This window comes from Rhamphochromis sp. 'chilingali', assembly GCF_963969265.1.
Source record: "Rhamphochromis sp. 'chilingali' genome assembly, chromosome: 2".
Taxonomy (NCBI): Eukaryota; Metazoa; Chordata; class Actinopteri; order Cichliformes; family Cichlidae; genus Rhamphochromis; species Rhamphochromis sp. 'chilingali'.
The window spans coordinates 39,888,043-39,901,239 of NC_137930.1; the positions used below are offsets into that span (position 1 = coordinate 39,888,043).

The window sequence follows — 13,197 nt, forward strand, 5'->3', positions numbered from 1 at the left end:
TAGTAACATCTACTGAAAAGTTAATCTAGTTTATTTTTTTTGTTCCTGGTTGTGTTTCCTGTTTTGAGTTGCGGAATTCGGGAATTTCCCATTTTAGGGGTAACTAAAGTTTATTTGTTTATGGTGTTTTAGCAATCATAATTATTTATTATAATGGTTTCATATTGTTGTTCTGTTTAATTTCTATCTCTATAACTTAACAGAAATAACTAAATCCAAACATTGTCCACTGTTTGCTTCAGAAACATTTAATTTATTGCTGAATCGTTTTATACATCATTCATATGGGGCATGTTATCCTCTGAACATGTTAAGAAAAAAAGAGGTTAGATAAAAGGTGCACGATCATTTAACGGCCAACGTAAAGGCTCCTGTGAGAAGCAGGCATGTATTAATTGATCAGGTTAGTTACAGCAACCCAATGCTTGCTTCATTTTCCTCACCCATTTAGCAATGGGTGAAATGAGAGGCGATGACCTATGGAAACCTTTTCTTAAAAAAAAGAAAAAAAAAGAAGAAGTAGTCTAGTTTCACCTTCATCAGGTGACTCAACAGGTTCAGAGCCTGTTGAGTTTGATCACCTGAGCAGGTAACTCGAATGTCTACTAGTTTTCACACACAGCCAGTGAAGGAAAGAGTGAATCACTGAAGGGTAGAGATCAGGTTTCGTTTGAGGAAACATAAAAATTTAAAGACACAGAAATGTTATCTCCTGCTTTCTGCTGAAATTGTAATCCCTAATTTATATTCCCTGCATTTTGTTGTGGAGCAAACGTCTCTACTCACGTAAAGGAAACACAAGCATCAGTTTAACATGATCTGGAACGTAACACAGTGACATACTTACCCCCAGTAGAAGACAGATTAACCCTCTTGAAACACCTCTGGGCACTTATCATGGCGGTATTAAAAGAAACTGAATTGGACATAACTGAATACACAAATGTAATATTCTGTCCAAAAATAACATCTTAAGAGCTTTTTTCTTCCCTGGAACTCGACCTCTTACCATGATTCTGACAGAGGTTTCAATTTGTTTTTCCTGTATTTATAAATATCATAAAAACTGCTCCACTGTGGTAAAATGCAGCTGGTGTGCTGTATGCTAGTGTGAGCACCAGCTGTTGTGCAGATTTATTATCTGCTTCACTGTTACACGCTTTACTTCATGTCCTTTTGTTTTTATCTCTGGTGACCACGTGCTCTAGATTTCTTAAGCTTCTTGGATGACGTCGTTGGTTTTACAGGAGATTTTATTGTTTGACACGATCGCAAACATGATTCACATGCAGATACACTCCGCCTGTTAGTCATCATGATCTTATCTCACTGCAGGAGTGCCTGCAGGCACAAGAATGGTTCTTTTAAACTTGCCACAATTAATATTTCCCTTGCTGAGTCAAACATTCAGACCTTCTACTGTCTTTATGGTCTCTTGGTTTCAGAGGTGACGACTGATATCAGGTCATTTTTTATGCTTTTTGTTTGAGAAACCAATTAATCTACGATAAATTCAATCATTCACGTCACACGTGAGTATTTGTAAAATGTTTTTACGAAGCCTGCGTCGCGTCTGTTTGACGCCCGATAACGAGGACAGGAAACATCTTCAGATTAATCAGCAAACTGACAGGAACAAATCTTCACCTCAAGGCACAGCAGTTCACATCTTATCAGATTTTCCGCCTTTTGTCCTCTCTCTAGTTCACGTTCACCACTCGCAGGAATTCTTGGTTCATATTTTGTGCGTGAACCAGACGCCCTGCTTCCTGCTGGAACACCAATACACCAGACTGACCCTCCTCCTGTGGACTACAGAGAAATCTTTCAACCTGTGTGCTTGCCTTCATCCAGAGGAAGATGATGCTTTTCAGTTTAATCTTAACTGCAAAGTTCAGATTGAAAATTTTACCACCAGAGGGCAGCATTTTATCAGCAGGTGTGCGTACTGTTTTTTTTTTTTTTTAAACCTTTATTACATCTTCAGATCCTCCGTCTCCCCAAGATTTACTTTTCCCAGCCTTCCACTGTAGATACGAATATAATCTAATAACTCACGTGGTTCACTCAAGGTTACACAGATTTAACCTTAATCACTGCTCCACCTTGTGGTATAAATTGGTATCACACCAAATGACAGCACAGACATGCTTTTACCTTCAAGATAACACAGATATTTTGGACACTAAGTTTTACAGCAGTTTTTTCTTCATGTTCTGATGATGGTTTTTAGTTCATTTTGGAAGATTTTACAGCATTCATACATTTAGTATCTTAGGGGGAAAAAATCTATGTGACCGTCAGACTCAGTCAATACAAAAATACAAATTTAAAACATTTTAAGCTTTACATGATCATTAGTTTTTTGAAATATTGTGTTTTAAATGAAGAGAATTAGAGTTAAACTCAAATGGTCTAAACATATAATTATGGCTCCGCCCACCACAAGTATCTGTGTTTTATCACATTTTTTTATTTAGGTTTTCCCTCAGACAATGTGTTTTCTGGCGGTTTCTTCTGATTGGACCACGAACACTCAGCGTTCTCCTTCCAGTTCACCTCCTGCGTGTCATAAACTTCCTGTTGATCACAAGCACACAATCAATAATCAATAATCATTGACATGATGTGTCGATCGCGCTGATCAGACTGGCTCCGAGGTATCACCTTCTTCCAAATGGGGACATTAGCCTTCAGCTGGCTGATGCAGTGCTGGATCGCCTGCTGGCCGTCATGGCGGTGAGGAGATGAGATCGCCATGACAACACTGGTTTCGCCCACCTTCACCCACCTGATGGTGGAAGCTATGTGTCATATTTTTTATTTAAGTTAAAAACTACAAATGTAACACCAGCGTGGCCCCGCCAACCTGCCACATTTAGCGTCCTCACCCGAGCCTGTGGTGGACGCAGATGTGTGTCACGCTTTGCCAGCGCGCTCTGATGTCAGCACACAGCTTGTTGAACTCTGATTGGGCCATGGGCTCATATGCCTCGTACTCCAGTCCAACCACCTTCCTGCCGTCTGCCTCGTCCTCGCGGGTGGTACCTGTGTACACACATAGCACGCACAGGCGCATGCACAAATTTGTATAGCCAGCAATGTGAGGACTCATGTCTTCCCCTCATCCACACCTGGTCCTGAACCACTAAACAGCTCTTTGTAGTCTGACACACAGTGAGGAGGAGCTTGATCTCAAAAGGACGACTCATTGCTGTGACTGTTACTGGTTATTGATCTGCTTTAACAAACCTCTATATTATTTTTTTTAAACTTTAAATACAAAACACTAATAATATCTTTGAGAAATACTTGTAGAAAATATTAAGACTGAGCAGGAAATCTGACTGTCATGCTTCAGAAATAAAAGCTGAGTATTTTAACCCTCCGGGGTCGACGTACTCACCAGCGTGTCCAAATCAAACAACAGATTTAAAATGACATAGCAACAAGATGTTATTATTAAGTAAAGTATTTTTATCTGGCTTTTGCAACAGTTACTCCAATTATTGTAAAGCATTACCCTGAAGTGTTGTAGTTTAAAAGAAAATAAAAGAAAACATACTTTGTTTTGAAAACAAAGTAACTAGAAGAGCTTCCTAAAATAATGGAACTGCAGCTTTGTCCTCAAATGTTTCTACTTTACCTTCTTTCTTAAATACTGGCATTTCACACAATTTTACATGAAATGTTGAAATGCTGTATTGGAACATTAAATAAAAATTCAGCTTTTGTTTTTCTAAAATGCCTTTACACAAATTTGAGTAGTTATAAGAAGTAAAATTTTAAATATTTTATCAATATGCTAGATTTTCTTTTCCTCTCCAGCATTTGACACTTTACATCCCCATCCTATATTAAATATATCACTTTCCCCTTTATCAAATGCTTCTGACTTATTTTCCTCTAAAATATTTAAAAATAAAAGAAACGTGCCATATTGCTTCTTGATGCATGCTCAGTCATCCAGGTAAGTAAATAAAGTAAATGGGAACAAACCTATAAATACTGAAATGGCTCCACACGAAGGGCTGCTGACAGAGTCGACCACTTCCTGCACAGACAGCCAATCACGGCTCAGCTTGAAGACATCGCTCAGCTCCTTCGACATCTTTGAAAAGAAATGGTGGTTTAGATCAAACTTGTTGACTCTTTATCATTAATTTATTGGATTTAAAGTCACAACAGGAAAATATGCTTTGATTTTTAAATTGTGCAGTGAAGCAAGAGCAAATACCTGACATGGACCTTTTTCTTGATCTCTGATCAGTAATTACTTACAGTCTCAAGTCTCTTAGCCCCCGCTGAGCGGCGGCACTACGGCGACTTCGTCTCCGTCTCCCAGAGTCAGCACCTGGTCGCCGATGGGAACGTACTCCTGACGCACTGCCAACACGACGCCGTCCTGCAGCTCGCACAGTCTGGACACACAAACACTTGTTAGACCTTGACTCGTCTTCACACGTATGTTCATGTGCGCTTTTTTTTTCTTTTTTTACCTTGGGTGCCGCTGTAGCAACAGCTTCCAAAGGTCGTGGCTGCTGATTGGTGTTGGCACAGCAACAGTCTTCTCTTCCTTCACACCTACCAGCTCAACGCTTTTCGCGAAGTACAACACGCACACCTGAAGGAGAAAAACTATGAATCCATCAGATTATTTACCGTTAAACAGTGAGTTCTGAGTCATTCTCAGGGTTTCAAACTTCCTGTTTCCTGTGTGGAGTTCGTGTTATATTTATTTATCTGAAGCTTTTGTGTCAAAAATGTGCTTCATAAATAAAACAGGAGCTTCATTAAAAGATGTTTTTCCATCACATGAAGCTGTAAATGGAATTTGCCAGCTCAAAATGAAGACTTTCTTAAAGATACTGTGATGTAACACTGAGGCTACACGTCCCAGGAAACCATGAACAGGAACACTTAAACGTTTGGGAAATCTGTTCATTAATCTATTTATTGGAGACTAAACATCAAAAAGCTTCAGGATCAAAGCATTTCTAATATTTTTCCGATCATCAGCGTGTACATTTCTGCTAACACGGGAAAACTCAAACTGCTTCCTGTTTGTGTTTGGAGACATGATGAAGACTTCCTCCTCCTACTCTTCATCGTGACAGCTGATAATGAATAATGATGATGGAAGATATTGATATCAAAGTCAGCTTTGAACCACACAATTCTGACTTTTGGCAGTTTTTTTGTGTTTTTTTAACATTTTAGTAAATATTTATTTATTTTTTGTTTTTTAACCAAAAACTGTCATTCTGAATTTATTACATACTTTATCCCCCAAATACTAAATAAATATTTTTTGAGACTTTTGTGATTTGGTTCCCTTAAATACCCTCTTAACTCATCAATTCTCCAGATTTATTACAAATTCTGAGACTTTCGCTAAAGAAGCATCATAAAAACATAAACGGGGGTCAAGGCCCATCCAAAAAAGTCACTGTGGCCTTCAGCTGATTTCTAATGATACCCTTCAACTGTAAATCACATGAATTCATACAGTTTGGTCATGAAAAAACTTAAACGCCCACAGAGTTAATGCAGTGTAAGCTCAGTTGAATTTGTAGTAACCAGCATGAGTGAGGAGGCCAGAGTGGCTGGGCCTGTGCAGCCCAGACTCTGGGAAATACCCGTCGTGTCTCTCTGAAACTGAAGAGGTCGTTCTCCAGCCTGTGCAGCTCATCTTAAAGCATGACAAACTCAAACACTGCAAAACAAATGGACACGTGTTGGGAATTTTCTACCCTAAACGTCAGCTTTACACCTGTGGCTACAACTTAAAGAAGTCCAGACGCTTTTCTTTGCAAGCTCCTTTGACTACGATGACCTGGATGACTGAGAACCTTCACAGACATATTGCCGTACATTTTTGGAGGAACACCCTTCAACTGGTGCGGGAGTATGAAAGGGAATCAAGGAAACTAGCGGATCATAGGAACCATCTCCATTTCAACCTAAGATGCAGACAAAGCAGAGTTGTTTCTAAGAGCCTGCGCCTTGGATCCACTGTCAGGGGATACAGAGCAGACTTGATTCTACAGAGAGCACAAAATCACTTTTTAAGTGAAAGGATAAGACAGGTCCATTTCACCATAGATGCCCTCCAGATCAAGATCAGCCAGACTCTGCAGGAACTGGAAACCCTTCTACCCTCTCCAATCTTAGAAGAGGTTTACAAGTTTGTGGACAAGGCTCAGCGGGCCCAACACTCTAAAGGAAAAGAAAGACAACGCAGGAAATTTCACACCTTGCTTTCAAAAACACACACTCCTCATCCTGAACCTACACAACCCAGAGAAGAAAACACACCTGATGCCAGTCAGGAGAAATGGGTTAAGAACTTTTCAGACAGGATTCTCACTGAACCTGAAAAGAGAGTATTAGCCAAAGGACTCAATTTTGCCATTTCTCCACAACAGTTGCCCATAGTGGACCTCATCACAGCCACAGAATCTGCCATACGGATTAATAAATTATCACAGACAGAAGCAGAGCAAATCAGGATGAAAGTCTCAGCCACGCTCTCCAGTGCCAAAGTCCCTCCATCCAACCTCACAATACAGGAAAAGAAGGCCGTCGCTTCCCTGAGCAAAGACCACAACATCACTGTTTTACCAGCTGATAAGGGAAGATGCACCGTGGTCCTAAACACTACAGATTACCATACAAAGATCACTACTCTCCTCAGTGACAACAATACCTACGAAGCCCTAAAGCGAGACCCCACAAGCAGTTACAAAAAGAAAGTTATAGCTTGCCTTCAAGACTTTGAAAGGGACAAAATTATTGACCGCCTTACATATCACCGCCTTTACCCAGGGGATGCCATACCCTGCATCTATGGACTTCCTAAGATCCACAAGGAAGCGATCCCACTCAGACCCATAGTCAGTAGCATAAACTCAGCCACTTATAACATTGCAAAACACCTTGCTACCATCCTTGCTCCTCTCGTGGGGAACACCCCACACCACATCAAGAACTCCACCGACTTCACCGACAAGGTCCAGAAACTTACCCTGGATCCAGATGAAACCATGGTGTCCTTTGATGTAGTCTCTCTCTTCACTTGCATACCCACCACGGAGGCCGTGGAGACTGTCAGAAAACGACTACAAGAAGACAGCTCCTTGGAGGACAGGACCAACTTCACACCCGATCAGATCTGCACACTGTTAGACCTCTGCCTCACCACTACATATTTCAAGTACAACGAAGGCTTCTACAGACAAAAACATGGCTGTGCCATGGGCTCCCCCGTGTCACCTATTGTAGCCAACCTTTACATGGAGGAAGTGGAAAGGAAGGCTCTTGGCTCTTTCAAAGGAAGAGTACCCAGCCACTGGTACAGATATGTAGACGAAACCTGGGTCAAAATCAAGACACAAGAAGTGGAATCCTTCACTGCGCACATTAACTATGTGGATAAAAACATCAAGTTCACCAGGGAAGACATGAAGGACAACTGTTTGCCTTTCCTGGACTGCGCTGTGCACATTGAAGAGAATGGCAACCTCGACATCGAAGTTTACCGGAAGCCCACACACACGGACCAGTACCTCCTCTTTGACTCCCATCACCCTCTGGAACACAAACTTGGAGTAATTAGGACCCTACACCACCGGGCAGAACATGTTCCCTCTAAGCCTGAAGGAAAAAAGAAGGAACACACACATGTAAAGAAGCACTCAAAACGTGCGGCTATCCTAAATGGGCGTTCTTAAAGTCAGCAAAGAGGCACAGAAAAGAAGACCAGACACCAGCGAGGGAGGATAAGAAGGACAGACGCAACAACATTGTCATCCCCTATGTAACCGGTGTATCAGAGAAACTCAGGAGAGTTTTCTCCAAGCACGACATCCCGGTGTATTTCAGACCCAGCAACACGCTCAGGCAAAAACTGGTTCACCCGAAAGACAAAATGCCAAAACACAGACTTAACAATGTGGTGTATGCTGTACAGTGCAGCGAGGAATGCCCAGACCTCTACATTGGAGAGACCAAACAGCCACTTCACAAGCGCATGGCACAACACAGAAGAGCCACCTCCACAGGACAAGACTCAGCAGTCCATCTGCATCTTAAGGATAAAGGACACTCTTTCGAGGATGCCAATGTTCACATTTTGGACAGAGAGGACAGATGGTTTGAAAGAGGAGTGAAAGAAGCCATCTATGTCCACTGTGAGCGACCATCTTTGAACAGAGGCGGGGGTTTACGACACCAACTCTCTGCCATCTATAATCCAGTTTTGAGTTACCTCCCCAGACGCCTGAACGCCCACTCACATCCTGGGCCATCTTGAGCTCGCCCGAAACTCTGGCTGATTGGGACCCACACCCAGTTTCACACCTTGGCTCAGGCGATTACAGGATCATCAGGGGGTCCTTTTGTCCCTCTGTGGGGGGTTACTCCCACTAGGTTTATATCTGGGACTCTCCACCATTTGACCTTAGAACTGAAGAAGCTTCTCGGATGAGAGGTGAAACGTCTTCAAGCAACTTCAAGAAGTCCAGACGCTTTTCTTTGCAAGCTCCTTTGACTACGATGACCTGGATGACTGAGAACCTTCACAGACACCTGTGGCTACATTTCTCTGAGGTGTACTGTGTATACATTTTTGCTTACATACTGGTTTAAAGTAGCTTGTTTATCCTTAAATAAGCCTGTAAATTTGAATCAGAGTTCAGGTTTAGTAATCATAAAGGACTGTAATCTTTAAACTGTGATTGCTGACCCCTTTTTAAAATAATACAATAATAATAATAGTAAAGTCCCCTTATCCAACCCACCCTTTAAAGGGGCTCTGGTGCTGATCCTGCAGAATGTCTTTTAAAATTACATTTAATCACAAATGAACCTGAAAATTAAAGTTAAAAATCACATTAGGCCTTTGTTGTTTACCGAAACTGTTACAGACGTGTTTATTCATTCAGTGCGGCTCGGATCTGAGCATGCCTCAGATATTGACTCCTACACTCTCATATGTTCAGCAGCAGGAGGGAGGACAGAGCATGGAGGTATTCAGGAGACGCATGTTCCTGGAAGTTAGCAAACCGGTATTTAGGTCAGATTCTTCATTCAGCTCAGCAGATACCCAACACTTATGGTTCTTATTCTACCGACAATGGGAGAATAAATCACTTTAATGCCTTAGATGTTTTTAAATATTAGAAATGGTTTAAATATTAATGACAGTTTTCCTTAAAACCATCTAAAAACTCGTAAAAAATACAAATGTTACAACTTTTTACCGGATATGTTTTTCCCCTCAACATAACCTGATAAAATACTCAAACTAATTTTGTGTCTTTATCCTTTTAATCCTCTCCCTTCATCTCCAGATTTCACCATCAGCGCAGACCTGCAGACACACGGAGGACAGACACCACCGCAGGTGTGCTGGCTGAAAGGGGGAGGAGCCTTTTGGAGGATCAAGTTTGACCTTTCGTTGTTTGATTAACCTTTTCCTGCTGATCAGCCATGGCGCCCTTAGTTCGCCTCCAAAAGTCCGTTTGAAAAACATCAAATCTGAACATTTTTCACCCCAAACATACGCGTTTCAGTCTAAACACCGCTGATGACGTCATCGTGACATGAGCCGGAGTTCGGCTTCGGTTCGGCTTCGGTTTCCGATCACATGTCTGAGTTTTGTTTGAATGTTTGTTTCCTGCAGCTAGTCTGAACTTCTGTTTCTCTGACAGGTAAATGTGATACAGTCAGCGTGGTGTAACGTCAGAAAACTCGCACAGGTGAGAAAAGACTCACCTGCGCAGTCATGAAGAAACGTGCAGAGGTCAAGCATGTGAGGAAGGTTTCCAGCTGTCGGTGAGCAGCAGGAGACAGGAACGCGTTTGCTTTCCGCAACTTCCTCTTCAGCTTCATGAGCGGTCTGCAAACAGTACAGAGCTGCAATGCTGCCACCTGCAGGTGTAGATGCGAACATAGAGCCTGTCCCTGTCCTGATGGAGGTGCTGTCTCTAAAACAGCAATAAGGATAATTATTAGGCCAAATGTAAATAACAAAATAACTTTACAACTTAAAGTAAAATTGGGAAACGTAAAGTCTGGAACAAGTCTTTATATTAAGGGCCATCAGTCAAACAATATTGTTTTGTCTCTGGGCCTAAACAGCGCCTTGTGTGTGACGTCTTCTTTTTGCGCATGTGGCCGCTTTGAGGGTTCACACAGGGCTCGACTAACCTTTTGCTACTGGTGCACTGGCGCACCCAAATTTTTTAACCACATCGCTTAACACCGCAGTTTTACATGTGCACTTTTTTGCGGGGAAAATTGCTGTCCATAAAGACAATATTGATTTATAAATGATTAATTAACAATCTTGTGCTTGTGCATTGGCACTCTTTGATAATATTGTGGGTAATGTTAAACTTATTCATCACGTCGGCCTCCTCTGACGACCTGTTTGCTGCTGCCTGCCGCTAAAAAGGCAATGGGGAGAGGGGACACTTGGGGAGTGCATTTATCGCAGCGTATAATGTGGTGGAAGCAAAAATGCGTCTGGACGCTTTTCTTTCCAAGATCCTTAGACTACGATGACCTGGATGACTGAGAACCTTCACAGACAAAAATGCAAAAGTAAGAAGGAATTCATGAGGATGTTTATCAAATGTGAAGCGTAGTTTGCTGCTGGTTCAGTGAATTTTGGTTGGAGAGAGACAAAACCTGCTGCTCAGAAGCTAGCCCAAAAAGAGTATAGCGCGGCCCCGACGCACCACAATCAGTGAGCTGTCGGCTTTCAGCCCCGACGGCGTGTCCGTGTACGGCCATCGGGTGAGAAAGCCGAGAAAGAGAAAGGTAATTCTGATGCATCGGGTCCGCACTCTGTGTTTACGTCCTTGTGCAGAATCCATTTACCTGCTCTCATTTACTGTTTGTTGAAATTGTTTTGTGAGCTTTAACCTGAGATTCTGGTGTTTCTGGCCAAATACATTATATTTAAAAGTCAATTCAGGTTTTAATGAATCGATATGGCTTTATTTAAGTTACTCACCTCTCTATCTGCCTGCACTTTCAACTGGACCACGGCCAATCAGAGAGGTCCCACCCCTGACTATCTTTGATTGGTTTAGACCACGATAGGGGCACAATGTGTGTCTGCTGTTGACCACACGGAGACTTTCAGAGTCTTTTGTTTTTCTTTTTTTTTACTCGAACATTTGGTTGGACTCTAGAGCCCTGTCACACTAGAGCACGTTTGCTGTCACATTTTATTTGTAGTGTGAACAAGCAGACAAAAAAAATCGGATTTGATCAAAAAATCGGAATTGAGCATTAAGACCTGCAGTGTAGCCTAAGACTCATCATGATTCTCTGTATTAGAGCTCCTGAGATCCCGAGGAGTCCTCGGACCAGATACAGCATCCAGGCACTCATCCCAGTTTGGCGTGCCTGGAAAAACCTCCAAAGGAAGCTCCACCTTTCACCTGAGCACCACATTAATCCACCTTCAGTGTTAAGATGCTGAGACTCTTCAGCTACCTCGCTTCAGGCAACTTCTAAGACGTGGAGGGCCATTTACCAGTAAATAAGTCATGTGCAAAATATGTTTACTCTCCCCCACTATTCACAAGAAAAGCCCTGCCTACTGCTAACTGGAGAAATTAACACTCACTGCCTTATAATATTTATTTATTTATTTTTGTGTGTCTAATCTTCACAGCGCCTCCCTGCAGATTTGAATCTACTCTGAAAAGTCAAATCAGATTGTCTGAAGTAAAAAGGAGGCAGAGGTATTGATAACCATTTATGTAGATTAGAAATTTCACTTGTATATAGTAAATAGTTCCCCCCACACACACACTTTTTCCTTTTGTTGCGTGATATAACTCTAACTCACCTTTTCTTGCTGACCTCTGTGCTTCTGTAACACGAGTGAGTTTCGCCTGTGTGGCATTAAGTCTACATCTATCCTCTATGCTTGTTTCTGTCCAGCAGAGGGCGCTGACATGTCAATGCAGCAGCTAAACTCTGTGGAAATGAACACCAGGAGAAAAGTAGCAAAACCACAGCCTGATCACAGGTTAATTTCAGAGTGCACAGATAGATGAGGACACTGACAGACCTCTACGTGCCTGTTGGATCATTAACTGGCTGTAAATATGTAATCATGTATGATGCATGTTGTTGTAGACTAAATATGCTCAGACTTGACAGAGGTGGTGGTTTACGACACCAACTGTCTGCCATCTATAATCCAGTTTTGAGATCCCTTCCCAGACGCCTTAACGTCCACTCACATCCTGGGCCATCTGACCTCAGGAAATCACATGAAAGGGTGGGGCCAGGTTTCACAATGAGCTCACCCGAAACCCTGGCTGATTGGGACCCACACCCGTTTCACACCTCGGCTCATGTGATTAGGTAGAGGATCATCAGGTCCCTCTTTGGGGGGAAACTCCCACTAGGTTTATATCTGGGACTCTCCACCATTTGACCTTAGAACTGAAGAAGCTTCTCGGATGAGAGGTGAAACGTCTTGAAGCAACTTAAAGAAGTCCAGACGCTTTTCTTTCCAAGCTCCTTAGACTGCGATGACCTGGATGACTGAGAACCTTCACAGACGCTCAGACTTGACCTTCAGAAGCAGAGCTGAGGTTTCTGACAGAACCTGAATTGAAGAAGACAAAAGTCTGAAGAAGTCAAAGCTCAGTAACACGCAGAGTATAAAGAGAATTTTATTGTTTCATTCTATTTATTATTTAGCTTGGCTCTTCATCGTAAAACCCATTACAGACAGAGAGTAGAAAACTATAAACCACAAATGATAAAGATCTAACAACAAGGCAGCAGCACGACTATGAAACTAATTCATTACTTCATGAAGTAAAACAGTAAATAACAGCAAGACAAAAACACAAACATATAAACAATAATCAAAACCTGAGCCAGATGAGCAGAGCTTAAAGAAACTTTTACTTTACAGGAACTGACTTCAGCCTGAAAGACGTTTTTACAATAAACCACAGTCCAGTTTTCTTTCTTGTCAAGAACAAACACAGAGCTAAGAGGTCTTTAAGAGGTTGCAGATGTGAAAAAAGAACAACTATGTCGACGTTTATAAGCCTCCATTTTCTTCAGTGTTGCTTCATTTTAACCACACATCAAAGGAAAACTGACGCGTGGTTAAGAAACGAGAAGGTGTTATTTTTCAGATGAAGCTTCCTT

At 41.9% G+C, this 13,197-nt stretch overlaps 1 protein-coding gene across 1 annotated transcript; it reads right to left on the minus strand.

Moving 5' to 3' along the window:
* Positions 1-2,174: 2,174 nt before the first annotated feature.
* LOC308391364 (molybdopterin synthase catalytic subunit) lies at positions 2,175-4,421 on the minus strand. Its single transcript, XM_080873994.1, has 5 exons — positions 4,282-4,421; positions 4,000-4,111; positions 2,892-3,048; positions 2,668-2,791; positions 2,175-2,580 (listed from the first exon to the last, which is right to left on the minus strand). The coding sequence occupies exons 2-5, from the start codon at positions 4,109-4,111 to the stop codon at positions 2,473-2,475; spliced, it is 501 nt and encodes a 166-aa protein (XP_080730120.1). The 5' UTR covers positions 4,282-4,421; the 3' UTR covers positions 2,175-2,472.
* Positions 4,422-13,197: the final 8,776 nt, after the last annotated feature.